This window comes from Neopelma chrysocephalum, unplaced genomic scaffold (genome assembly GCF_003984885.1).
Source record: "Neopelma chrysocephalum unplaced genomic scaffold, ASM398488v2 Primary Assembly neopelma1_147, whole genome shotgun sequence".
Taxonomy (NCBI): domain Eukaryota; kingdom Metazoa; phylum Chordata; class Aves; order Passeriformes; family Pipridae; genus Neopelma; species Neopelma chrysocephalum.
In genome coordinates this window covers 8,469,213-8,497,212 of record NW_020897809.1, presented here as the reverse complement: position 1 = coordinate 8,497,212, position 28,000 = coordinate 8,469,213, and the positions used below count along the sequence as shown (strand labels likewise).

The following is a 28,000-nucleotide window of genomic DNA, read 5'->3' as shown; positions in this document are numbered from 1 at the left end:
AGCACCCAAAAACCTACCTGTCACATCTCCCTGCATGATGACTTGTCTCAGTAGTGAGCAGGGGCAGAACTTACTCAACACATCCAAATAAATAGGTATAGCCCAAAATCACTAAAGCTTTTCTCTGAGAGAAGCAGGAGAAACATCTACCTCTGTTCCTATACACAAGCAGAGGGCTCCTTTGCTCTCCCCCTTATGAAGGGGTGACCATCTCATCACTGTAAGTGCTACACAAAAAACCCACTCAGACTGCAGAAGACAGATGAAGGCAGCTATCTTGCCCATTGATACAGCTTTCTCTGGCCTAAAAGTTTGGAGTTCTCTTTAAACCATCAACTAACCAATCCTGCTGTAGGACTCTTTCAGGGAGTGCTCCCAGGATGCTGAGTGCATGCCTGACAGCAATTCACACCTAAGGGCTATACTACCTGCAAACCAAACCCTGCACAAAAACAAATGAACCCAGACTCACTTCAAGCCAAACTTCACCTTCTTGTTTTCCACCATCAGGTCACAGATGTATCGGACAGACAGGTATCTAAGCAGCTTGATGTCATGCCCTCTGACCTTGTCAAACAGCTGGGAATCTGCATTTCTGCAAGACAGAATGAGGCAAAGCAAGGTGGAAGACCAACCATGTTGAGTCTAATTCTTTGCACAATACTGCCACAGTTCTTCCCAGAACCACTTCTAGCCACAAGCAGCATAGCATGAGCCTTGTCTCCACAGGTCTGAGTCAGACTCTGCAATGAACTGACACTGTGAACTTTGTGCTTATGGTCCCTTCCCCCATCTCACTCTGTTCTTCAGAAAGTACATAAAATACAGAACAATTTATCCAGTCTGGAAATGTACTTTTCGATAAAGTAAACATGTCTGTGCAGTTCAAACACCTTTTTAAATAGCTCTACATATTCCTGTCTCCAGTCCTTCCCTCTGGCAATAGATTAGCAGGCTTCAGTTACACTGGGTTCGGCCAGACATTAGAATTCAAGACTCTTTCAAAAGATGGTGATGGTCTCAAGCCTGTGCCCAAAGCCCAGACTAGAAGAGAGCAGAACTGATTGGTTGAGCCAGTCAGCTTATGTCCAAACTCCCTTTTCCCCACCCCACTGATGCATACAAACCTAAGTGCAGGATCTTCCTCAGAAATGTCTTCTGCATCTGCCCAAGCATCATCAGAACCTCCTGCAAGCAAGGCAATAAGAACTGAAGCTTGTGTAAACCAACTCAACCCCCAATCTGACAAGATATGTACACACACAAAAAGGTTGTGGTTTGGTGCCCTCTCTTCACAATCAAGTGCTCCCAACAGTTCCCCACATTTCCTCTTCCTGAAAAGCCTGTTTTCTAATGTAGCCCACTCTTCCCTTGCCATTGCAAAGCACCTAGGCAGGTCAAATCCATTACTGACAGACAGAGAACACCCCAAAAATGTTACAGTGCTTTGTTAAGCCAAGCTTCAGCTCCCACACTACAGACACACACTACTCCCCTAAAGAGTTTTCCCTGGAGTTCAGTATATCTCACTGTTAGTAGGATTTGAATCCCAATGATTAGTCAAGCAACAGCAAATTCTAATCCTCTTTCTTCCATTACTCCCATCCCCAATGTTTGGGAATCAGTGTCCTGAATCCTTCGGGATGCCTTACTTGCCTACATGCTTCCTGTAACTCACTCTTCAGCCTCAAATTCTTTGGTCACTGTTTCTTATGAGCTGTGGTGCTCTGTCCTGTAGTACCGTGCTTGGAAACAGGGCACGAGGTTTCAGTCTTTGCTCTGTTATGCAGGGCCTGATACGAGCAGGTCCATGCTAGAGCTCTTCATCAACTCTTGGGAAGAGCTTGCTTTGTGTAGGTCACTGTTCCAGCACTGACCAGCCTCACCAGGCAGACAGTGACAAATGGCCCCTCACTCACCTGAGAAGATGTAGTTGTAGCCAGTGCGCCCATAGAGCTCTCCCCAGCCGGCCAGAGTTGCTGATCTGCAAATATGCTGGAGGAAGATTTTGTTATTAACCACACAGGCTCCAGGAGTCTTTCCCTTATCAGGTCTCTGGCCTATCTGCTGACACGTTACACAGAAAGGTTGGCACTTACAGTTATTGCCTCTCTGCAGTCTCCCCTCCACCCTGGTCCAGATAGAGTTCTCCGAACACATCAAACTCCCAAGTGCCTTTATCTGTAGCTAGTTTTTAAATCACATTTTCATCTCCAGATCTCCAATTCACTAATACAATCAGTTCCTGTCAAGTTAGCAACATCCGTGCTCTCTTAATACCCTGCTTGAGCCTTATTTCCACATTCCTCTGGATGAGATTAAGGAACTCTGGGCAGTTCACTCCTGCAGAAAAAGGTCAGCAGATGCAGCCCACAGTGGCATCAGTCAAGCTAGATTAAAATTGTCACAGGTATGATTTCACTACTCATACAGTGTTTCTAAATTGAACTAGGAAAACTGAATTAAGCTACTTAAATTCTAAATGAGACTATTCCTACAGGGCTTCCACATAGTTTAAGTAATTCACATAAAAATGAATCTAATTTCACTTTCTTACAGATCCCCTTGCAGGGAAGCCCACACATTCATAAGACCATTTTTGCAATCTTGCTTCTCCAGGGAACAGACAAGGGAAGCTTTTTTCTAGAGAGAAAAGTTATTCAAAGGAAGCTCACTGCTGGGAAGTGTAAGGGGCTGAAAGGGAAATAATTATCTTTCCCCTCCCAAACATCAAATATCTTTAGTCCTTCAGAAGGGACACATATATGGAGAAAAAAAATCTTAGCTCTTTGGTGCTAGGCTCATGGCTTGGTGGGGAAAAATAGCCCAAAGTCCCCACAGATGACTTATGCAGCCTAGACAGCAAACGCTACCTACTACTACAGGCTGCCTGCTTGTACCTAAGCACAGATTTTTACAGCCTTTGGAAAGGTGGCAACTGACTGAAGACGTGGCCACACAGTTCATACATCGGGAAGAAAGGTCATTTTCGAAGTAAAGACAGGTAACCCACAAAGCTTTACCTTTCCCTTGTACAGAATGACAGGGCAAACAAAGCGTCCTCTACACCTCGCCATCTTACTCCGGTTGATGAGGTCCTGCAGTTTGCCAACCTGCACAGTGCTCTCATACCTAGTGGGCAGAGATTCGGGTCAGTACACAGAGCACCTCCTCACACACCCTTCAGCAAAGCTGCCACAGACACCCTGGGCTGCAGTCCCCATCCCCTTCCCCTAGAAGCCAGCTATGAAGTTAGCAAGCAAGAGGACACCTCTTTGAGAATTGCTTCTGCTGCTGTACAACACGTACAGACACTTTCCTGTCACCTTTTCTTTATTTTGAAAGACCAGTGCACAGTACATGACAGCACCATCAGGGGCTGGCAATATCAGCACCATCAGAAGGGTCTGATGCAGACTAACATGTGGATTACTAGTGAAGGACTGCTGGAGTAAGACAGTGCCTAAAAAAATACATGTTCTGCTTTCCTCCCCATCACCTTCCCATCAAAGTAGCTCAGCACTACCATCCCAGTGAATTCACTATCAGATTGATAGTAATTTTTCAGGGAAAAATAAATAAAATAGAGAATCAAATCTTGAATGCTCCATGAACCTTAGTTCTGGTCACTCAAGTACTTGTGTTGCCAGTTAATTAAACAACAGTCTGTAAATCAGCTAGTGGGTTGAGCAGGGTCCTTAGATTAATGTCAGCTGTATCTGTATAACTACATTTTGTTTTGTTTTCTGCTTGAAGTCAAAATAGAAGCGTGTTCCATGTTCGGAGACAATCTAGAAACAAATTAAAATTGCTGCAATTTTTTCTGTAGTGTCTACATTTGATAGGAATTCACACTTAATTCTGAACTACACAGACCTTCAAAACAGCAAATCAATGCAGGGAGGACTAAAGTTGCCATATTGAATCGGAGAAGCATCCAGACTGACATAATAGAAACCAGGTGAAGTCTGGACATACAAAACTGCATGCCATGCACTTAGAGATGTTTAACAAGAATCTCCAGTAGCCCTTTTCAGTAGTGGAATACAGTACAAAAGCCTAGATGAACTGGTTGTCTCTGGATCCTCACACATTATCAACACGGTAAGTCTGAAAAAAGGGAAAAATAAGATCATAGGAAATTCCCCAGAGGGATGGAGAAGTACCAGCATTACTGTGCAGAGCACAAGCTCTCACCTAAGGCATCTGATCCTGATGACCCACCCCTGCATGAAAAGGCACAGCAAGATGAGTAGGATGGCCAAGGGACAGTCCATGCTGCAAGAGAAACCACCAGGGACTGATTGGCAGAGCACATGAAGCGAGGACACAGCTCTTCAGGGGGAAGGAGAGAACAAGGGAGGAGGAGAACTCAAAGGCAAAGAATAATGCTGGCCTAAGAACAAATTAATACCTTTATGCCAGAAGTTAAAAGAAAGTTGCTAAACTTCAGAATCAGTGAGAGTGTGGAGCAACATACCAGCAGCTGCCATTCTGGGAAGGATTAAAAAAATTAACCTATTATTAACAAGGAAATTGATCTGTTTGTGGAAAACATTATACAAGGTGGTGGCAGTGGAAGCAGAGAAACAGCAAACAAGACCTTCAAGTCCTACATTTTTTAAAAAAAAAAGGGAAAAAAAGGAAAGGAAAGAAGGAAAAAGTTCTCAGAATTAATGGAGGCTTAAGTTTATTCACATTTCCCTGCACACACAACTATTTTACAGTCCAGCTCCAAAGAGCTTTGACATATACCAGAATTTAAAGAACAAGAACCCACGCTAATCATCTTTAAACACTGTGCATGTGAGGGTACTAATTGCAAAGACAGGAAAATGTGAGCAGTGTGAGAAGAGATGCCTTTGCGTATAATTCCCAACACCAAACTATTTTGAAACTTGGAGATTGTGACGCACAGATTTGGTTGTGGGGTTGTTTTTAAATGAATGCACGCAATCAAGAGACATATCCTGCACTCTGCTCCAGTTGCCTTTATGTTTCCTTTGCAAAAGCGAATACAGAGTGAAACAAGAACTTTAATACAGTGTAACCAGAATAGCTCCATGGCACTGCTTTTAAGCCCAGAAGAAGGGATTCCGGAAAAATGCAGTGCCTGAAAGATCAGAAATTGTAAGAGAAGTGCATCCCCAGGGGCTGAGACAAGACAACAGGTTTCACCTCTCAGCACACTCACTGCACTTCCCTGGAGAGGCATCGCAGCACTGGGGAATGAGTCGGAGCAGCTTGGCAGGAACCCAGAGCATGGGGCAAGCAGGAAGCGCAACACCCCACTGGGGGACACAGAAGGATGAGCCCCTCTCCCAGGCACACCACGCCTGCACACGCTCTGGAGAGACCTGCTCTGCTACCTGTTATGGATGTGCTACAAACAGGGCTCTCAGATCTTCCCATCTCAATAACCATCATCAGTAAAGCGAGAGATAAACATGAGCTAGAGGTAAACACGGTAAACAAACACAGTTGTACTGAGACTACTGTAGTAAGGGGAGGGCTGACCTGCTCTGAAGAACAGGTGTAATGCTTTTACAGGGACTAGTGATTAAATGCAATGTAAGTAGGAGTAAAATCTACTGAAAAAGGTTCAAAAAACAGCACTCTTCAGCAACACGAAAGAGCATCATTAAGGCTGTTTGGCACAAGACAGAGAATAAGGTAGAAGGAATAACGTGACTTTTTTTTTTTTTTTTTACCTTTTGGTGTTTGGGGTGTAGGGGTGGGGGGGATGTTGTTCTTCAGAAATTTGTTTTCCAGAAGATACTGCTGGGCAAAGCTTACCTCTTGACCTCCCTCCACCCAAAATCAGACTCCAAACCCAAAGTAATCTTTTTAAATGCAAGGGAAACATGTCCTGTAAGAGCAAGCAACTGTTTTGGCAACTATTTTAGACAGGCCTGAAGCAGAGATGCTCCTCTTTGGGTGACCATAACAGCACTGGAACAAAGTGTTCCTCTTATGTTGCTAGATTACACACAATTGTGATCATATTCATTTGGAGTGCAGACACATAACAGGATCATCTTGTAAAACCAAAGATGTGGCCTGTGACTGAGATTTGGACATTTTCATTAAGCACAGTCACAGTAACTGCCAAGTTATGTTGGGTCTGGAAAGCTGCTCAGCGGAAAAGGACCTGGGGGTGCTGGTCGAGAGCAAGCTGAACATGAGCCACATGCTCCAGAAGCAGGTGTACCAGCAGAACCAACAGGGCAGCAGTGTTTGCACAAGTGAAAACTGTTTCCAAAACACCTTAGTATTCTCAGAGGTGTGAAGCCTCAAGAAGATCTTAGCAGCTGATTAAGAACATTACAAAAATGAAAGCAGAACTGTCCAAGGCTGGGCTGGATGGCACCCTGAGCAACCTGGTCCAGTGGGAGGTGTCGCAGCCCGTGGCATGGGGGATGGAACCAGGGATCTTTAAGGTTCCTTCTAACCCAAACCATTCTGTGGTTTTACGAAAGGCAGCCAAAGACACACAGTCCTAGAGGGACTGTCCTCCTCACTGGAAGAGGTTCTTGTGTTTTGTAACACAAGAAGTGCAACAGTCTCTATGTAATAATTATTCCACAGCCATACAACAATGAAACTAAAACCTGAATTTGTCTAAAGATCACTTAGCAGCTTTTACAGAGAGCATTGCCCAGAAATCAGGAGAGGGATGATAAAATGTAGTCTGTTTCCATGACTCTCTAGGACAGCAAATCAAGACTTGGAGAATGAGTTTTAAAAAAGTTAATTGCCACTGCTGGCTTGCACAAGTCAAAGAAGAAAATGGGGCATCAAGTGTGAATACTCTTGTTTCGAACACTTGTCAGAAAAATTAAGCATCCTTTCCTCTTGCAAGAGCAGGAAAGCAGAAGCATTTGGTTTCTCTTCCCTAGTTACATTTACTGCTTCAGACTTCAGTTTCCTGTTTTTTGCAGCAAGGGGTTTAATCTCTTCTAATCTAATCTAACCATCAAGCAGAAATTCTCCCATCTGACAGTCAGTTGTGGCTGGTTTCCAAAGACCCCCTCCTACAGCACCCAGCCCATGTGCCAGCACAGCAGGTGATGGTTTGCCTTCCTCAGGCAAAGCAGCTGGACATGTGAGGGGGACTTGGTGACCACTCTTTTGAACATGTTATGCTTATCATGGGCACGCAGTTAAGACTGCAAAACTGCATTATGTCTTGTTGGAAGAAAAAATAAAACTGAGTTGCTGTGGTTTGAGCTGCAGGGAGCAACGTGAGACCAACGTGAGACCAACGTGATCCTGGGCTTGTGGGTCAAAGTCCAGAAATACGTTGGCTTAGATATGCATCAAACTGCCAGGAAGCATTTCCCATTAGCTCACTAAACCTCAGTGCCCACTGACTCGCCTTTTGCGGTGGGGAGAGGTGAAACAGTCTAGAATGACAGAAATATCTGTCCAAAATGTCTTGTCTGTCTAGTCCTTATCAGACCCCGTGCCCCGAGATGCTTTGCAGACTAGAATTCCCCACATCAGAGGCCTTGCAGTGAGACCACGGGCACCTCGTCAAGAGAGGGCGAGCATCGCACAGTCTCACTCTCAGCCTCGAGCCTTCCGACGAGCTGCAGCAGAGCAACCACCAGGACCCAGCGCTGTGCTCGCCTTTACTCCAGGGCCACGTGCAGCGTTGCTGGCGCTGCCCTGGAGCACCGGCGCTTCCTTCACACCCCTCCTTACAGGCTCAGTTTTCACCACGGCAGCCCAGGAGCCCCGGGGCGCTGGGAGGAGCCCCACGGGAGCGCCGCAGCCCCGGGAGGCAGCGAGGGGAGCCCCTGGAGCAGTGACACCGCCGGCTATAATTAGCGCAGTGCAGGGCTTCCCCCGGCCGGCGGGAGCCCCGGGACAGCAGCGGCGGGCGCGAGGGCTCCCCGGGACAACGACAACAATAACAACCACCACCACTCCGGCGGGTGCGAGCTGCGCGGGGCGGGACACGGGGACCGGGGGCCTTACGGGTCGCGGCCGGCGTCGCGCTCCAGGAGGACGATGTAGCGCGGGTAGTGGGCGCAGACCTCGCCGTGCAGGTTGGGGATCACGCTGTAGCGATAATCGCGGCCGAAGAGCTCCAGGCACCGCCGCTCGATCCGCTCCACCTGCGCAGAGCCACCGCTCAGTGCCCGCCGCGCCGGGACCCCCGAACCCCGCTCCCCCCAAGCCCCGGTGCCCTCACCTTGGCGGCAGCGGCGCCGCCGCCGTCCTTAGCGCGGTACTGTGCCCGGGAGAACTCGAGCAGCAGCTCGGCCAGGGCGCGGTCCCCGGAGCCCGCCGGGGGGCAGCCGCGGGCCGCCGCCGCCATGGCCGCGCCGCTCACCGCCGCCGCCTCGGGCCCATCGCCCCGCCCGCCGCTTTCCGCCCGCCGCCACCGCCCCTTCCGCCCGCTCCCGCCGTCATCGGTGAGCGCCGGGCCGCGCTCCGCCCCGGGGCAGCGGGACCGCTCCGGGGAGAGCGGGCTGCGCTCCGCACCCGCGCGTAGAAGGACGGGGCAAAGGCTGTCTAGGCGTGCGCAGGGCGCTGCGCTTCATAAAGAACCCCCTCCCGAGGTGTGGCCGCGCACACCGAGCCAGTGCCGGTCGGAGCTGCGGGATGAGCGGTACCGCGGGACCCTGCTTCTTGCAGGGGAGCACAAAGTGGTTTTCATCCGCGCTTGTCTGACTTGCAAACCAGCTGCGAATCTTGACAAGACTTGGAAGAGAATGAGGCCCCTGGAGCATTTTATGACAGCCGAGTTTAAGTGCAGCTAAGGCGGTGCATCTCGGCACCCTGAGAAAGAAACTGGGCCGAGGCGGTCTGGTTTCTGCTGGGTTTGGGACCAGTGGGAGGCTGCCGGGGCGGGGGCAGGATTTTGGAGGGCACCTGCCGGCATACGAGTGCCTCAGGGCGACAGCCCGGCACACCTGACCTGGCACAGCCGTGTACCCGGCCCTGTCACCACACCTGACCTGGCACACCTTCTGTACCCCGGCCCTGTCATCACACCTGATCTGGCACAGTCATGTAACTGGCCCTGCGCTGTCACACGAGAGGTTCTGGGTCGGGTCCCGCTGTCCCAGTGCCACAGTGGCGGCAACTCAATTTGCTCCGTCCCCACCAAGCGGGTGGGGAAGCTCTGCTCCCCGCCCCGCGGGCTACGCCGGACACTCGCGGGGTCGCAGGGGGTACGGGAGGATGGACGCGCTCCCTGCGGGCACGCTCCGGCCAAACGCACCCCCCGGGGACCCGCCGGCACTGACCGGGCCGTGCCCAGGCGCTGCCCCGGGCAGGGGCGGACCGGGGAGAGGCCCCGGGGGAGCGGGGCGGGCCCGGCACCGGCTCTGTCCCGGCTCGGCGACCCGACCCGAGCCGTGCCGAGCTGAGCCGTGCCGAACACTGCCCGTCGCGAGGTGACCCGAGCCCGGCCGAGCCCGAGGCGGGCGCAGCCGAAGGCGGCCGAAGCAGCCCGATCCCTGGGGGGCGCGCGCGGCGGGCTCGGCTCGGGCTGGGCTGGGCTCGGCTGGGCTGGGCTGGGCTCGGCTCAGCACGGCCGGGCTCGGCTGGGCTCGGGCTCGGCTCCGCAGTGGCGGGGGGCGCGCGGCCGCGCGCGCGCGGCGGGAGCGCGCGGGGCGCAGAGGCGGCAGCCAAGATGGCGGCGCGGGTGTCGCAGGGCCCGGCAGCCCGCGGGCGCTCTTAGGCCGCGGCCCCCCTCGCCCCCCCGACCCCGGGCGGGCCCCCCGCCGTCCCGGCCCCTCCCGCCCTCCGGCAGTGGCGGCCGGCAGGATGCTGCCCTCGCAGGAAGCCTCCAAGCTGTACCATGACAACTACGTGCGGAACTCGCGCGCCATCGGCGTGCTCTGGGCCATCTTCACCATCTGCTTCGCCATCATCAACGTGGTGGTCTTCATCCAGCCCTACTGGGTGGGCGACAGCGTCAACACGCCCAAGCCCGGGTACTTCGGGCTGTTCCACTATTGCGTGGGCAGCGGGCTGGCGGGCCGGGAGCTGTCGTGCCGTGGCTCCTTCACCGACTTCAGCACCATCCCCTCGGGCGCCTTCCAGGCGGCCGCGTTCTTCGTGCTGCTCTCCATGGTGCTGACGCTGGGCTGCATCACCTGCTTCGCCCTATTCTTCTTCTGCAACACCGCCACCGTCTACAAGATCTGCGCCTGGATGCAGCTGCTGGCAGGTACACTCCGGCACCGGGAGCACCGGCACCGGGAGCACCGGCCTGCCCCGGGCCTGGCGGCGGGCGATGGCCGGGGGAATGTGGGCAGCGCCGGGTGTGGGGCACTCCGGGAGGACCTGGCACTGGTAGTGGGGTCCCTGGCTGCAGGGAGCACTGAGGTTGCTCAAGGAAGCTGGGCTGGATCCAAGCACTGTGGGGCCGTGGTTCCAGGATCCAGCCCCATGGCTTCTTGGGACACCCAGGCCGGGTGCAAGTGCTGACAGACTACCAGGAATGGGCACCAGTTCGGGACACTGCCCCCAGGGCTCCCTAGTATCCCCTGGCCACAAGCAACACTAGGGCTGCCCAAGAAAGCTGGGTTCTGGTACAAGTACCAGGTACAAGTAACCATACAGTATCCCAGCCAGGAGCCAGGCCCAGGACATCCCAGGACTTCCTGGGACACCCAAGGCAGGCACTGGCACTGACAGAGCACCAGGAACAGGTGCTGGCACTGGTGCCCGGGGCTCCCCAGGCAGAGGTTTGCTTCAGGAAACACTGAGGTTGCTCAAGGAAGCTGGGCAGGGTTCAAGCACTGTCGGGCCATGGGGCATGCCAGCCAAGAAGTGTCTTCAGGACACTCCAGGGCTTCCTGGGACACTCAGGCCAGGCACTGGCACTGACAGAGCACCAGGAATTTGCACCTGTTCTGGGCTCTGGATCAGGGACCCAGAACAGGCACTGGTCTCAGGCCACCTGGGCAGCCTGGAGTACCTCAGGAAAGCTGAGCCAGGCACTGGCCTTGGAGCACCTTGGGACATCCTGGGCCAGGGACCAGCCTTGGGACACCCCACTCAGGGACCAGCCTTGGGACACCCTACAACAGGGACTGACAGAATCAAGGACCAACTGCAAGATGGCCTAGGACACACTGGACCTGGGATCAGGCCCCTGGGGATGCAGACACCCCATGACAGTCCACATCAGGGACTAGCCTTTCTGTCAAACCAGCCCCAGGGACATCCCTGAGCAAGCCTGTCCCCACGGGGTACTCACTTTAGGGAAATCCCCAGTGCCTCACTGGCAGGAGCCATGCATGGATCCCCCAGCCCTGTAAAAGCACCTATGCACAGACAGACCCTTCAGCTCCCCCCTTAAAGACATGTGCCCAGGCCCCCTCCCTCCCACATCATGAAAGAGCTGTGAGGACAAGCCTTTCTGAGCTCTCTCCAGTGCTTCCCATGGGGGACACTATACATTTACCTTGAGGTCTGCTCAGGCACGACCACAGGCTCAAGCCCAGTCATTGCCCCCAAAAGTGTCCCTGTCTATAGGTTCTCCTTAGCTCCCTCCACAAATTAAACCCCACTGTAGATGTGCCCCAAGACCCTCATAGACTCACTCCTCAAAGTGGCACCAAACAATAACCCAAACCTTTCTCCAGAAGGGGACCTAATGCCTATACTAATAAGGATTCTGAGTATCCCTTGTGCACAGACCTCCAAGCTGTCCTAACAGAGGGTCTGTCCTTTTTGGAGAAAGACCCTGAGAACTGATGCTGAGCTTTCCCTGGTGGGGGGATCCTTCACTTCTTTCTCTGTCCAGTTTTACGAACTGTGGACAGACACTGTTACTCCCCACTACATACAAAGTGTGAATAGACCCAGAGCTTCCACTGGAAGGACCCAGAGCGGCCCTTATTCCTAATGAAAGAACCCAATCCGTCCCCTCTGTGAGCAGGGCCCCAGTTATTGATGTGGAAAGATATAGCCCCTCCATGCTAGGGCCTTGCAGCCAGCCCAGCTCTCTCCCTTGCAGCTGGTTGGGGCTGGAAAGCCTGACCTCTCGTCACCCAGATCAGGACCACAGCCAGACCGGGAGCTGCCTTGGCTTATCAGGAAATTCCCTCATCTTTAATTTTCCCTGTCCTGAAGATTTATCAGTTTAAAGCAAGCTCAGAGCCCAAATCCTACCGATGATTGTCAGCAGCTTAATCAAGTGGTTTGGAGCACCCGACTGCTGTTGCTGCACAGGGAGCTGTGTGGTGGAGGGCATTGCACTCAAGGCAACTCTGAGCTTCCTCTTCATTGCCTCCTGTCCTGCCCTGGCTCAAGTTTGGGTGGCCACAGCAGCACCCTGTGCTGTCAACTCTGGGTACCCCTCGTCCTGCCCTGGGGCTTGTCCCTGCTCACACTTTGCACCTTGTGGTTACACGTGCGTTGCTCATAGTGGCACTTGTGAACCCCAAGCATGTGTCTTGCTGGGGCCATGGACCAGCTCCTCTGGCCCCAGCTGGGCCAGGCTGGCTTGGAGCTCTCCCACAGCAGCACGACTCCGTGGCCTCTCTGTGCTGGGGAAAGTCCAAGGCAGCATTAACAGAGATTGTCCCTGCATTTTGCCCTGAGACTGGGCAGCACAAGGGAGCTCCTGTCCTGCAGGACAGGCTGCTGTCCCTGTCAGGGAGGGCCAGGACACGGAGGTGGTGGCGTGGTGTGTCCCAACAAGAGGGAGTCTCATCCTGGAGCATTGGGCAGGGCTGAACTTCCGTGGGCATGTCAGAGACAGCTGCAGATGGATGTGTTACCTTATGCATGGAGGAGGAGCTGCTGTGACCCATGGAGAGCACACAGGGGTCAGATCTCATGAGTAGGGCAGTATGTGGCCTGATGCAGGCTCTGGCACAGCATGGTGGCAAACTTTGGAGATTCATCTGCCTGGGAGGTTGGAGGGTTGTGCCAGAGGAGAGGGCTTGGGGGGTGGAGAAGGGAAGGACATTCCTCCTGCCTCGATGAGGTTTTAGCTGAAGGAGGACTTGCACTACTACAGCAACAGTGAGACCCAAAGTCTCTTGGTCTCACTGCTGAAAACCAGGTAACAAGGGGACTGGCAGAGAGATGGGGCAGAGGTGTCCCCACCCTGTCCCTCTGGGACATCCAGTGCAGAGTACAGGGCTGCTGAGTGTGGGCATGGATGGGCTCTGCAGGAGAAAAATCAAGTGCAGGAATGTGGGGGAGGGGGATGAGGAATTCAGGATCTCTTTCAAAAAAAAAAGTTCAAATCATCAATGTCTAATTAGTGGACAACAATCAAGGCAGAGTTTAATTAGAGCTTGACAGAAAGCTCCAGCTCAAAAGCCACTGCCCCCCTAGGAGGAAACTGGATCTAATTAAGAGGAAAGACTCTGCTTTATCGCAAATAGAATGTGGCCATCTGCCCTGTTTGAAATCCCAGTAACGCAAAACGAGATTTTGCTAAATCCTTCTGTTACAAAACCAGAGATGGGCCCTTAACATGAGCACGTCAGCAACTGTGTGACTGACAGCACCTGGTGCCACCCCAGTATTCAAAATTAGTGGAGGAGCTCCTTCGTAAAGTCCCATGGGATGATGCTTACTTGAAGAGAAGTGGGCTGTGACGGTAATCCCCCTTAGGATCCATCTGCAGGAGACTGGAGCATGGGAATACACCACCACCACGTACTGGGGAGGCTTCCCGGGAGTCTGAGCATTTCCTCTGATCCCCTGATATTCTGCTGTAGCATAAAGCACAGTCACCCTGTGAGTTAACTCCAAGCTTTGACTTGGTGCTCAGCACTAATCCGGAGTAAGAGAGCCCAGCAGTGTGACACTGCATCCACATGCTTCCCGTCAGGACAGTCACTCTGAGTGGGTCCAGGGCTCTGTTTCCAGGGGGTCTTCAGTTTTGTACTTACAATCTACTGAGGGTCAAAAGAGGCAGCCAGCTGAGCACACCATCCCTCTTGCATGTAGGAATGGACTGGCCACATTTTAAGGTGTTTCCCTGTGCTTCAGGTCCAGCAGTCAGCGTGGTGAGACCTTCCAGCTCCCCTAGGGATGCATGACATCCAGGGCCATGCCTTTGACAGTAGGGCTGGGGTTTGTCCTTATCCGTAGCACTTTGGAGTTGACTATGCCATGTCCAGGCACCTTACCTGATGGACAATCTGACAATACACATCCATCTGAGCCCTTTTCTCCTTTGGGAGACTCCCTTCAGAGCTACACTCACCTCTTGGACGGGCCCTTCCGAGGGCTGGGAGCAGAGGCAGAGCCCTGAGCAGTGGCTTCATCTTCTGCATCTCAGCCGTGTTTGCCACCTTCTGAGTGGGGACCCCTTGCAGGGCATCACTCTGGCATGTCCGGGAAGAGGAGTGGTGAGGAAGCCCATTGCCAGATGCTGGGCTGTGCGTGGCAGGGCTGTGTGGTGTGGGGATGTCACCTCAGCCCCAAGGGAGAGCAGGGTCTGGCCCCAGCACCACAGCCCTGAAACGCTCCCTGGTGCTGGCAACGATGTGGTGGCTCTGCTGAGCCACATCAGGACAGGGTCATCTTCCTGACTGGGACTTGCTGGAGAGCCAACTCCTCTCAGAGTTTGAGGTTTCAAAACAATTGTTTTCATGGATATAAAAGTCAGTAATTGATTTTCGTAATGAAAAAATTTGAGGCAGATACCACTGCTCCAAACCAGCATAACTGGTACAGCTACTGGGAATGAAACTGCCCAGGGAGGTCATGGAGTCTCCCTCTCTGGAGACATTCAAAACCCACCTGGATGCATTCCTATATAACTTGCTCTAGGTGACCCTGCCTTGGCAGGGAGGTTGGACTGGATAATCTCCACAGGTCACTTCCAGCCCTATCCCGTGATTCTGTGATTCTATCCTGTATCCTCAAGCCCTTTCTCTGTCCAAGGCAGAAATATTGCCAAAATATGATCTTTCAGGTGAACCACTTCCACCTGCTGACCTTGCAGCAAAAATTACATCACCGCAAAAAGCCTTAGCCTTTGATCAATTACCGTCTTCTGGCCCCCAGAAAAGCTTTCCTGAAGACTCCCCCCTCCTTCCACTGCCACTTCTGCCTTGCAGCGGGAACAGGAGCAGGGATTCAGCCTATTCCTTGTATCCAGCCGGCGCCGTGTGCTCCGCGGCAGCAGCCCCGGGGTTTGCACGGCAGCGCGTCCCTCCCGTAGCGGCTGTTAATGTGCCTGTGTACTCGCAGGGAGGGGCTGAGCAGCGCGTTTCGGAGCCACTCGTGTCCTGGAGCTTACATCCCTTAACTGTTGTTCCAGATAAAGTAACTGTCAGTTCTGATTCATACAAACTCATAACTCTATTCTGAATCCTGCTGATTTTTTGGCACGGAAACAGCCTGTGGAGCAAAATGCCGTAAGGGAGCTCGTGTCTGTGTAAATGGCCGGTGCTGCTCGTCCTGAGCACGCTGCCCTTAGTGTTCATTCATTTTTGAGGGATTTCAGCTTTTATGGGAAGGAAGGGTGGCTGTGTTTGTCCCCTTTCCCTTCAGTGATCAGCTCTCAGGAGGTTTTCTAGTGAGAAGCAGCAACTCCAGACCCCAATTTCACAGCTCAGCCCCTGTTCCCCAGAGGCTTGGGGCTCACTGTCCGCACACCAGGTTTAACAAGCCCCTTTGGGCCCCAGTGGTTGCTGGTTTCCCCCGTTACCCCACATTTTCCAGTTTGCATGTCCTGAGGCGGTGTGATGCTCTGTGTGCCCATGCTCAGGGGGAGGCCACATCTCTCAGCTGCAGGGCATGTCCTGAGCTTCTTCCACCCATGGCAGGCAAAAGCAGTAAAAGCCAGTCTTCACCCACACCTGCAGACTAAACTGGACAGAAAAAGTGATTAAAAAATCAGATTTTAATGCTGCAGGCACAGCTGCTCGGGGCAGGTGCAGTACTGGGATAGCTGTGGTACTCAGCAAACACGAGGCTACTCAGACAAATTAGCTAAATGCACCTTGTACCAGGAGATGTTATGCTGCCGGGAGGAGCCTCCTCTTGTGTTGCAGCCTGAGTCATAATGTTACATTCCCTTTGATTAATTTCTTTTGCAAGGATATCAAAAGCCCTTGAGATGCCCGTTTCATTTCTAGAGGACCTTGACAAGGGAGCACTGAGGAGTGGGAAGCCATGAACCAGCTGTAAAACCAAGCCAAGAAATGCTAGTTTTCCCGGGGTCAGAATACCAGCCCCAGCAGGATCATCCTCCCTCCGCATACACCCTCCTCCAGCGATCACTGAAATGCCTTTCCAACTGGGAAAACTCTAGAAGAGGGAGTTGGAGCCCAGGGCCTGGGAGAAGGATGGCAGCTGTGGGGTGTGACAGAGTAGCCAGCCATCCTTGGTGCCACTGTCAGTGAGGACTGGCACCACACCCTCAGAAGAACAGGAATTAAAAGCAAAATGGATGAGAGTTGGGTTATTTTTTCCTCTTTAATAGTGGCTCTGGTAGGAGTCATCACTTGGTGTTTTTCATGTGGTTGCAAGGTGTAGAAATAGGTTGTTTTAAACAAAAATCAAGGTTTTCCTGCAGGTCTGCAAGGGATCTTGGGGCATTGGGAGGCAGGTGCAGGCAGAGCCCTGATCTTGCACCCCTCAGAGCTGTTGCAGAGGACAGTGCTGAGGCCTGTGGACCATGTGGGGATCCCCTCCTTGTTCTTGCTCCACTCTTCAATGTCACTCCTTGCTGCAGGCACGGGAAGGTGTTTCCAGGACATCAGGCGGGCTGGGGATGTGCAGAAAAGGGAATTGCTTGTGACAGACCAGAGGACTCGGCTTGCTGCTGGGAACATGTAGGACAGATGGGAAGAAGAGAGCACTGAGCTGCTCTGAGCTGCAGGGACAAACCCACCCCCTTGCCAGGGATGGCCACAGAGCACCTTAGCTTGTTTCATACTGCACTGCACTGGGAGCTCAGTAGATCCTAAAATCCTCTTAGCTTTTTGCTTTCACAGGAACAGTCCCTGGCACAGGTTTGCTGCACCTGCTCCCCTTTATTTCAGGCCCTTGGCTGAATTAATGCCATCCTGCCCCAATGTGCCCAGGTCAGCATCAGGCCAGGCTGCACCTCACCATTTACCACGCAGAGCACGGTGTTGGTGCTGATTGTACTTCCTTGCAGAGGGATGGTTTTGGGCTGGCCCAGTCCCAACAGGCAGGGAGCTCCCCCAGACACGCTGTGCTTGGCTGGGAGTCCCTGGTGACGATGTACTGGAGGTGCCAGCTTGTCAGCTCCTGTGCAGCCATGCAGTGCCAGGGTGGAACCAGGGCTGTGCACGGCCCTAAATCAGCATGCAGGGCTCACCACTGCCTGCAAAGACACTTCTACAGAGCAGGTTTGTGATGTGGACGGAGGAGGCAGAGAGCAGGCAGCAGCTGGCACGTGACATTATGTGCCAGAGCACAGACTACTCGCCTCAGTGTCCCTGCTCTTTTCTGGGTGCAGCTTATCAGGATGCGAGGGCAATACCTGCTCCCAGTGTGATGCCCTACATGTGCTTCCCTCCCTCCTGGGATTTTCCTTCCCTCCTGAGAGCAGTTCAAAGCACATGCCAGCACCTAGAGAGCTTGTGCCAGACCACCAGCTGCCCTCCCCTGGGGCCACTGCTACAGCACTCGTGCCTGCAGGGTGTTTGCTGTCCCTCCAGCAGTAAGGGATGGGGAAATAATTCCTCACTGGTGTTGGCACAAGCTTCTTGGTTCTTCCCTAACTCAGGGCAAAAATACCTGCAGGGCACCCCAGCCAACATCATTACTATTTTTAGCCTTCCCAGCTGATACAGGCAAGGAGCTTTTATACTTGCTGTAGTTAGAAAAAACGTCACCTTCTTACCTTGACAGTCACAGGCTTTGTGTTGGCATTTCCCTCCCTGTGTTCTCTGATGTCTCCTTGCTCAGCATGGAGCGTGCAGGATGGAGGCACGCTGGGAAGGTGACCCCTCTGGGGGGATGTGTGGTGGTTGGGTGCAGGGGCTCCTGGGGATGACGATCCTCTCAGCACGCAGCATCCCTGCCCGCAGCTCCTGCCTGGTAGCTCCTGCCCACATGCAGGGAGTCTGCAGTGATGAGGAAAGCCCATGGGGAACCACTGATCCTGTGACTGATGCTGGAAGAAACCAAGACCTTGAAGTTCCCATTTGTGCATGGGCAAGATTTGGGGCAGCCACGTGCAAACCCAGTCCCTGGGGCTGCCAGGGCAGCGGTGGCTGTCTCCTGCCATGTCACCTGGCTGTCATGGGGCCAAGGTGGGCTCCCTGCCAGGCGTGGGCTGCACTCATGCACTGACTGGGGGGCTCAGTGCCTGGCACTGCCACCCCATGTCCCCTCTGATGCCTCCCCTCCTCTCCCCCTTGCAGCGCTCTGCCTGGTGCTGGGCTGTATGATCTTTCCTGATGGCTGGGATGCAGAGACCATACGGGACATGTGTGGGGAGAAGACAGGGAAATACTCCCTGGGCGACTGCTCCGTGCGCTGGGCTTACATCCTGGCCATCATCGGCATCCTCAACGCTCTCATCCTTTCCTTCCTGGCCTTTGTCCTCGGCAACCGGCAGAACGACCTGCTGCACGAGGAGCTCAAGACAGAGAGCAAAGGTGAGAGCCACGCTGCCGAGGGTCCCGGGGCCCTGGGGGGATCCTGGGTGGGAACAGCCTGGAGGGCTTGGCCCCTCCAGCATCCTGGAAAGGGTCCCATGGGCTTAACTACTACCTACAAAGCGGAGCAGGCTGGGCAGGGTGGGAGCGGAGCGGGCTGCCGAGCCTCTGTCCTGCCTGACACCCGTCTCTTCTGTTTCCACAGATTTTGTTGGCACTGCGGTAAGTCTTGAGTGTCACTGTCCTGTCCTCTGGCCCTGACTGTGTGGTGTGTGTCTGGGTGTGCTGTGTGGCTTGGGATGCGGGCAGCAAAGCTGGGGGCAATGGGGAAGGGAGTCAGCAGGGATGGGGTAGGGTGCAACAGGGATGGGGACAGGCACGTGCTGATGGCACGATGGTGCAGTAAGACCTGCCCAACACCGTCCTCGACCCGCTGTGCTCTCCCCACAGAGGATATAAGGCCGACCGTCCGCAGCAGGACCCTCTTCCCACGGCCGGCAGCCTGGGCGCTCCCTCCCTCTCTTGCCCTTCGTCTGCTGCCAGCGGCCACACAGCGTCCCGCGCCGCCCCCCGGGCCCCGCCGCCCGCGCCAGGGATGCGCCGCCCGCCCGCCGCATCCACGGCCACCTCCATGTCCACGCCGGCACCGCCATCCCACGCACCCCGCCAGCTCCGCACCCCGCGCTGCCCGCGGGCCGCCGCCGGGGAAGGATGCCTGAAACGCGCTTCGTTCAAGAACAGCATCCAACTGCGGTTTTGTTTCAAGGAAAAAACAGTCTCGGAGTTTTTAACAGATTTCTACATCCCCAGGACTCCTGACCTGCTGCCTCCCACCCGAACGCGCACCCAGTGACGCCCCGTGCCGGCTGCTCCGGGTCCCGGACCCCTCCCCACTCCCATTTTGTACAGCTCCGTGATCCTGTCTCCACGGCCAGGGGACCCGGTGGCCGGGATAGGGCCCAACCCCTACTTTTACATGTAAATTCATATTCTCTAAACAGGGTAAAGTGACTCGAGCCCCCTCGCCCCCCGCCCCGGGAGCCCGGCCCCAGGACGCGGTGCTTCCTGGCGTGTGGCCGGGGCCGCCGGGTCCTCGCTGCCTGCCGGCCGTGGGACACCCGACACGCTCCGCCGCTGAATGTAAGCCCTGGTAAGTGGGAGCAGCTGAACATGCAAAACCCCCTGGGCGGGCGCAGGAGGACCCCCCGCCTCCCGCCAGACCCCTCCCCGAGCCGGCCGCGGGCTGTTGCCAAACGCCTTCCCTCCCCATACGGTGCTTTATCTCCACTGGTGACGGCGTGGCCGGGGGTACCTGAGCCCTCCTGTGCCCACCCGGCCTCCTGGCTGCACCAGCTGCCCGGCTCCGATGGCCCCCACACAGCACCCTGGAGCCGGCACCGACACCCCGGCGCGGGCGGCCGCAGCCCGGTTGTGGCTCTGCTGGCCAGACCGGTGTGTGTGGGCTTCCCCTGGCCATGGGGGCTTGGGTCACCGCAGCCCTCGCAATGCAATAAAGTCCTCAGCACTGGCCGCGTCTCAGTGCGAGCAGCCGGGGCTCCTCGCAGGGCCCCGGGAAGGGGAGGGCCCCCAGGGGGCCCTGGCAGGGCTGGACCCAGGCACTGGGCAAGGCCGGGGAGCAGGGAGCAGAGCGGGTCTCGGGATGGGGCCACAGAGCATGCAGGCTGCTGAGGGACGGCATCAAGTGCTCTGCAGGAACCATCGCCTCAGCGGGCACCAGGGGCTGGTGGGAGCAGGTAAGTGGTGCCCTGAGGCCCTGCAGGGTGGCGGTGAGGGATGGAGCTGTGCCGAAACACCATCTGGATCTGGGAGCCAAAGTCACCCGGGACGGCATGGGTGCCATGAGCCTGGCGGTGCCTACATCCCTCCGGCAGCTGCCCCCCTGGAACGAGGTCAGCAGGAACCCCCTGCGCCTGGCAGCACCTGGGCCTTGCCAGCTTGTGAGTGCTGTTGCCAGCTGAATTGGAAAAACAAACCAAGAAAAATCAGTGGAGAAAGGAATACAGTAGCTGTAATATATCTGTATTTTAGTACAAAGTTTGATACAGTGTTTCACAAAACCTTATTGAAAAATATAATTCAAACCAGACAAGCTCGGAGCCCTGTGGTGTGGGGAGGGTTGGGATGGGCTCCTCCTGGCACTGCCAACACAGAGGAGGTGGTCTGCAAAGAGGTCAAAGGACCCCACATGGGTGTCCAAGCTGTGGTGGGGAAGGGAGGGTGGAGAGCCCTCCCTGTGCCCTGTGGGGTTGAGCCTCCACCCGCATGGCCAAAAGCAAGTCCCCAGGGAAAGGGTCCCACTCTGTGGCAAGGCAGGAGGTGGGGCAAGGATCCCATCCATTCTTAGGAGCTTTTGAGCCCGTCCCTTCTGCCACCAGTGGTCTGTCAGCTCATAGGCAGACACAGGCTGATAGCAGCCTCCTGAAATTCATCAAATTCCAGTGTCTTGATGGAAAAAACCAACTTACGTGGCTGGTCGTTCCGGCGGCGTGCTCTGGTAGATGAGCAGGGATGTATTCCAGGCTGTGTGAGGGCAGCATGGGGAACTCTTGGACATCTGGAGAGCTTTGGCCAGCTCTGGTCTCGCTGGTACAGGACGTGCTCGGAGCCCGGGTGAGCCCTGCACTGGCAGATGGCAGGAGAGGCTGAGGGGCGGGCTGGGTCAGCTGCTGGGAGAGAAGTGGGGGGGTTGGTGCTGCCCACAGTTGCTTTTGGGGAGGCAGTACAGGAGATGGAGTCAGACTCTTCTGAGGGATGCACAGGGACAGGATGAGCCACAACAGACACTGTCCCACAAGGTGTCAGGGGGAACGTTCTCATTGTGAGGGCAGTCAAACACCAGCCATGGGCATCTCAGACCAGCGCTTGCAGGCAACAAGTGGTGGGCCCCCCTCCAGGCTCAGCCCATCTCAGACTTCCTTAGGAAAAGGCAAGCAACATGAAAACCCTGGCTACCAGCACACCAGAAACCAGGTCTTGAAGCAGGTGCAGTGGTGCAGGGGACATCCTCCACACCATCTCCTCCCAAGATGAGCAAGAACAGCAGCACAGCCACAATCTCACAACCCCAGGCAGAAGCTCAGGGAATTTCCTCAGGAACAGTAGCTCCTGAAGCAGCCTCTGGCTTCACCCAAAATGCTGGCAGAAGGGAGGTCTGCAGGGCTGCTCCTGTGAAGATCTGCTTACCCTGCAGGGATAGGAAAGGGAGACCAACATGACCCTACTCCCTCACCCCACATCCTGGGCACCAGGATGTAAGGTGGTAAGGAAACAGAAAGAAATGCAAAAATACCAGTTTTCAAGTTAAGTATTTTTATTATCAAAATTATTACATCTCTTGTGAAAGTTCAAATGTTACAGCATGGTGTAAAAACTCCACTAGAGTAAGAAGCTACAGCCCCCACCTTTCCTAGAGCTTTCCAGGGTCCCTCCCTCCTGCCCCCCTGCTGCGCCCAAAGGTGCTGGAGCCTCTGGGCAGGGCCCCCCGGCCCCCTCTCGCTGCCTGGCAGGGCAGAGCCTGCCTGCCCCGTGCTGCTCAGAGCACGAAAGGGGAGGCTGCACCCCCAGGGCTAAGCCAAGTGAAGTTTACACCTATTTTATACAGTATACAGACACCCAACTGCGGGGTGACAAGTTCCATCCCAACACGCTCACAGCCAGACAGTGTGAGAAAGTTACTCTTTGTTTCAATATTTTAAAAGTCTCCCCTAGGCTGAACAAACACCTGATTTCAATTGTGAATTAGAGAAACCTGTAACAGTCCTAAAAAAAGAGGAAGAAGACTGTGCATCTGAAAGGACAGGGGAGACAGACTCACAGCATTATGTTATCCAAGAGAAAGGAGAAGTTCCACTGCAGCACCAGGGATGACACCTGTCATATATTAGCTAACCTACTATGGTTATAACTGAATATAAAATTAGATAAATAAAAACACGCCCGATATTACAGTAAACAAGTGAGAAAGAAGCTGGCAATCGTATGGAATTGAACAGACAGCGCACTGTGTCTGGGCTGGCTCTCCTGCCACGCTTGGTGGGTGACGGCGGCTGGGAAGGACCCCACACAGCACTGCCCCAAGAGCCTCTGGCTCGGCACAGACCGGGGTCTGCACCCAACACCCCAGCACTGCCCCTCGGCAGCCCCCGCTCCTCTGCCCGCAGCCCCCCGTGCACTGCAGCATCACTTGCCTGATCAGGCCCCCGGTCACCCCCCGCGTCTCCACACCAGCAGCCAGAGACCCCTGGCACGGCAGCATGTGACAGCACAGCCTCGGCCATGCTCCTGTTCACAGACTCCTTAAGCGACCTTAGAACACTCGTTCACGACAGCCCTGCAAGGAAGCAGCACGTGACAGTGCACCCCAGACCCTCTGCAGCGACAGGCACACGCTCCAACCCCCTCCCGTGCTAGTTCACATTTGCGGAGACTCTGTTGTCCTGGAAAAAGCTCTGACAGTGGCAGTGGTGACCCAGGCCCAAAGGCAGCCGTGTGCGCTCGTCTGCTTGTGACTGGAATGATCGTAACGGATTAAAGCCCTCCCCAGAACGCACTGAGAACCTGACCTATAAAGAGATTGGAGTTAACTTCCCCCAACGTTTCCTTTAAACTGCTTTCAAATTCAGAACGGTGTCCGTGCTGCATGAGTGACTATGGCCATGGGCACGGACCAGAGACAGAGGCTGTGCCACAGTCATTGCACTTGAACCATTTGCTTTTTTTTTTTTCCTTTTTTTGTTTTTGTTTTTGCAATGTACCCACGTATCAGGGAACTGCTTTGCTACAGTCTCTGCCTCAGAGAAATCTGCGTTCTCCTACCAGGCCAGAGGCCAATACTGCTCACAAATCTCACCCGTGCATTTCAGACCTCAGCCTCTGACCCCTGGCACCCCAGCATCAGGTGCAAGCTCCCAACACCGGCCCAGGAGCCACTTCCAGAGGTGACTGGAAGGAGCTATGGGCAGTTTTGTCCTCCTGGAGTCCAGGCAGCCCTAGGAAAGTCCTGTTTGAGTCTTTACTCCAGAACCTTGAAGCTGCTGCAGTCTGTACTGGTGGACACTGCCTCCCCCGCGGTGTGGATAGTGTTGTGCACTGGAAATCACTGCGCCCCGGGAGCCCTGGTAGAGCACAGACTGCCCGGAGTTGGGCAGACTGATAGTCCGCAAGTCTGACTGTAGTGAGCGAGCACTTTGGGGAGCGGAGGAGGAGCCCGACACACCCGTGCAGGGCTGGGAGCCCGACTCGGAGGAGAGAGAGTCCACAGCCGTCTGCTGTGCCGGGCTGGCAGCCGCGGGGCAGCTCTTCCTCAGGAGGCTGCTGCTGACGCTGCCAGAGTGCTGCTGGCTGCTGAAATACCCCGAGGTCCCTGCAAACAGGGCAGAGCAGTCTGTGGAGACCGAGTGGGCAGGGCTGGAGTACGAGGTGGAGGAGAGGGATGTTTCTGAGGAACCATGGGAGAGGCCGTGTCCTGTCCTCTGTGCTGCTGCTCGGTAGCTGTATCCAGGAGACGGCGCGAGGTGCCCTCTGTACGGGGAGGAGCTCTGCTGGAGCAGGGTCTGTGATTCTGCCTGGGGACTGTCAGACTGCAGCAGCTGAACAAGACATAGGGGAAAAAAAAGAAAAGGCATGTCAGATTGACTTTCACGTTTCCTGCTTCTTTCTCATGATGAAGGTACTTAGTGCAGCAGGACTGGGAACAATTGGCAGCCAAGGGCAGTTTCTCCCTTATCTCTTTAAAGGTTTTATTTCAGAATGTGCAGATAATACATGAAAGCATTTACCTGGTAGCTGTACCGAGAAGGACTGTAAACTGCTGGTCCTTTGTGGGCTTCTGGAGTGTCTCCTTCTGCTGTGTCTGCAATGTACAGGCAGCATGTTAAACCTCACCCTCTGGACTGAGGCAGAACAGCAGCTCCCTCTCAAATGGCACCACCGACAGCCCAGCCCTCGTGTTCTGCATCCAGCAGCAGCTGAGACCAGAGCAGCCTCCCCAGCCATCAGCATTCCAGAAGCTGAAGAGTTCCAGCAGAAGACAGCTGGGATACCTTACCATATACAAACAGCCACATGTGTGAAGAAGGGCTACTCCCCTCACCCCAGTGCACTCTCGTGGGCTGCCTTGGACCTGCCTTGGACCAGCCCATCTGAATGGCCACACCTGGAGACTCAGCATGGACACAGCCTGGGCTCCCCTGGCTCCTCAGCACGATACCAGAGGCAGAAGATGGTTTCTAAGATCTTGGCAATTTTCCACTCAGCCTTGGACACAGGACTCCACAATGGATACAGTTACAGCTCAGGAGACAAAACTGTCCCTTCTTGGAGGGCTGTCAGCAGGATCCTGTGGCAGGTTTTCCTCAAAGGGTAGGCAAAAAGTACTTACTGCAGTGACCCAGCCCCTGAGCCATGTGTATGTTTCAGCTGCTACCCTTGTAACCGTGGCTGGTGATCCTGCTTTCTTCAGGAGGAAGCTGCTGGGACTAGGAGACTTCCCATCAGAGTTCTGTTGCAGACTAATGACAGAGAGCTGTTTATCTGCAGCATCTCAGGGATTCTCAGCAGCCAGATTTGAAATGCCTTGGTGAAACACTGTTGGTATTAGTATCACATTTATATGACAGATGTGTCTCAGTCATGAAACAGGACACGCTGCCTCAGTCCGCTCTGTACTTCTGCCAGACAGGTCTGGCTTTGGCCCCAGCTGCACTGGCACGAGCACCAGTGCCAGCAGTGTCTGTGGCTTTGCTGCCATTGTCCTCTCTGTGCTGCACCACAGTGCTGGCATAGCTAACAAGGATCGGGACAGAGCTCGTCTGCTCTTGAGGCTCAGGAGCCTTTTTCCTCAGGGCACAGACCTGCACAGAAACTGGGGCATGAAGCTTCCAGCACGTGTCCTGTGCCACCTTCCATTTCTGAAATGACATCGATGCAGCAAGTGGCTGTTGGACTTGCTGTAGGTGACATTCCCAGTACTGCAGAAAGGCAAAATTTGGAAGTTCGGGGCACGTTTTGTTAAGCAGTCACGCATTGAAGAGACTAACTGTTCAATCCAGGAGATCGCTGTGATTCACAGAAGTCAAGTATGAGAATCAGAAGAAATCTAAAGACTGTTTTTTAAACAGCAGGGCATGACGGCAGGGCTGCACAATTAACTGCCAGTGCCTGTTCTCAGAAAAATCCTTGACAAGTTAAAGACAAGTTGAAAGACTGAATTACAAAGGGTAAATAAACTACGACCTTCCTGAATTTGCTTTATGTAAACTTAAAAGCTAAAGCCAACATTTCCCTTCCCCATTTCCCAATACCTGCACTAGGAAGGACATGAAGAACTGCTTTTCTTGTCAGTACTGGCCTGTGTCAACCTAAAGCATATATGAAGTGACAGCTTTAGCTGGGAGCAGCTGCAGTTCTCAGAAGCGTGGAATGCACACAAATTCCATTTCATTCCTACATGCCTCATCAGCAAACCTCCAAGTTTGGGATTTTTCAGTTCCCCTCAATATTATCTGTTACAGCATCAAGTGAACACGTGCACCTTCACCATTCCAGGTGCTACCAGGAACGGCACGGACTCAGCCCCCCGTTTGTTTCACGAAGAAGCAGAGCAGCAACTGGGGGAGGGAAGGTGGCTCACAAAATCTAAACAAGAATATAAACTAGAATCTAAACAAGCTGCTGAAGAAATTGCCACAGTAAGCAAAAGAAGAAAAAACTTCATTTTGCTGCGCTGGGATGAAGGAGACAAGACGACTTTTGTCAGCTGCAGCATTAGGTTTTCACAGCTCAGAGTGGGATGGGGTTTACGTAACAAGAAAGAAGAATGTACCACTGCAGATGAAAGTTTAATTCCAGCCTAACTTCAGGGTGAGACTGAAGAGCCAGAGATGTACAGGTTAGAGTGGGCAAAGGCCTGTTGCAGGAGCCAGGATTTTGCCTACCCAAATAAACACCAAGAAAGCCACTTCCACTGGTATGGGAAAGACAGGGAAGAGACTCCCAGTGGGGTTCCATGAAACTGTGACATTTTTGATAGGGCAGAGGATTTCCTCTCAAGACTGGATGAAGGAAAAGAATTGAAAAGATGTGCCTAGGTGTACAAAACCAGGAAAACCCTCAATGAGACACCAGTTTTCAGAGGCTGGTCTCAAATACACCTTACTGCAACTGGGGGGAAAAAAGTCTGATTTGGAATGAAGTAAATACATACTTGCCCTAAAATGCTCAGAAACAAGATATTACCTTTGTGTGAATGTTCAGCCAAGGAGAATTAAATGATAGCACCTTCTTAGCACATCTGTCCAAGGAAAAAGAAGCTGTCCCTGTCAGAACCAAGAAGCAGGCAGCCTAGAATCCAACCCTGGAGAAATCTAGTGGTCTTCCAGGTCTAACAGAAGAGGGATATAGGCTCAAGCAATATGTGAATAACAATAAAGCACGGTTTGCAGAAGGCAACTTCGATGAAGTTAAAGATGAAGGTACAACTGACTTCATAGACAAGTTGGACATCATTTCCCACCAACCAAACGTCCAAAAGTTTCACTGTCCTACCTGCATCCTTCTCAACAGCACTGTCACAGGTAGGTGAGGATTCGTGTCTCTGGGACACCTTTGCACCACTCCTCAGCACCTTCTCAAGTATCCCCCGTCCCTCTCGGAGCCTCTCCACCGACGTCGGGACCATCCTGCAACAAAAACCCAGGAACAGCTGAGGACTGCTATTACACAGCCAGGAACAACACGACCAATGCACAAGGGCTGTGGGCTCCTTGGTGTAACCACAACATGGGTTTGTCTTTAAAGTCTCTGCTTAAGTTCACCGGTACCAAGTCAGATAATACAATGTTCCTGGAGCAAAACTTGCTTGGCCGTTTTGCCTACTAATGACACTCTGTCCTGTCTATTTTGTAGTGTGAAAACTCTCCACTCAAGATTAGTGCTAGAAATCGTTCCATTATATAAGTGTCTTGTCTGAGGGTGAAACAGAGGTGAAATGGCTTTTCTAAAGCCAATCTGATGAAGAAAAACAGAGCCACAGACAAACCCCAGACCTCTGGGTCAACATTCCATCTACCATGCACAGGACCATCCACATCTCTATAGAAATATGTGTTTCAACATATAAGACAACATCACTTTGACCAGGGATTTACAACATCTTTACCCTGGACACTGAAGAACGTGTGCCTTAAAAATGCCTGAATTTAAATATTCAGATTATATTAAATGCACTGCATACCATGTAAGCATGCAGTCTAACAGCATATTAACTGATTTCTGTACTTATTTTTTTTAATATTTACTGAAAACTGCACTTTATATCATAAGGTTTTTTTAATTTTTGTTTGTTTTTTAAATAAATAGCCCAAACATTGAAGTTCACCCTCACTTTAGGAGAAGGGAGAGGG

General features: G+C 53.5%; 3 protein-coding genes across 5 annotated transcripts in view; 1 reads left to right on the top strand and 2 right to left on the bottom strand.

The window, feature by feature from the left end:
* Positions 1–9,039, bottom strand: part of MTMR14 (myotubularin related protein 14) — a 32,631-nt gene extending 23,592 nt beyond the window's left edge. Inside the window, exons 1-6 of one of the 3 annotated variants that reach the window (XM_027700482.1) lie at positions 9,007–9,039; positions 7,984–8,123; positions 3,024–3,132; positions 1,920–1,995; positions 1,128–1,188; positions 473–595 (exon numbers count right to left, since the gene is read on the bottom strand). In XM_027700482.1, coding sequence (XP_027556283.1) covers positions 473–595; positions 1,128–1,188; positions 1,920–1,995; positions 3,024–3,132; positions 7,984–8,123; positions 9,007–9,024 — 527 coding nt within the window. In that variant the 5' untranslated portion in view covers positions 9,025–9,039. Of the gene's footprint in view, positions 1–472; positions 596–1,127; positions 1,189–1,919; positions 1,996–3,023; positions 3,133–7,983; positions 8,124–8,200; positions 8,386–9,006 lie in introns of those variants that run through there. The other 2 variants (XM_027700481.1, XM_027700483.1) reach the window with 2 other exon arrangements.
* Positions 9,040–9,619: 580 nt separating this feature from the next.
* Positions 9,620–19,934, top strand: LHFPL4 (LHFPL tetraspan subfamily member 4). Its single transcript, XM_027700490.1, has 4 exons — positions 9,620–10,189; positions 18,342–18,578; positions 18,784–18,800; positions 19,029–19,934. Exons 1-4 carry the CDS (start codon positions 9,784–9,786, stop codon positions 19,035–19,037), a joined length of 669 nt encoding a protein of 222 aa, XP_027556291.1. The 5' UTR covers positions 9,620–9,783; the 3' UTR covers positions 19,038–19,934.
* A 1,957-nt stretch (positions 19,935–21,891) lies between these two features.
* SETD5 (SET domain containing 5) overlaps positions 21,892–28,000 on the bottom strand; it is a 39,177-nt gene continuing 33,068 nt past the window's right edge. The window contains exons 21-23 of the mRNA XM_027700477.1: positions 27,144–27,277; positions 24,377–24,450; positions 21,892–24,187 (exon numbers count right to left, since the gene is read on the bottom strand). Coding sequence (XP_027556278.1) covers positions 23,588–24,187; positions 24,377–24,450; positions 27,144–27,277 — 808 coding nt within the window. The 3' untranslated portion in view covers positions 21,892–23,587. The remainder of the gene's footprint in view (positions 24,188–24,376; positions 24,451–27,143; positions 27,278–28,000) is intronic.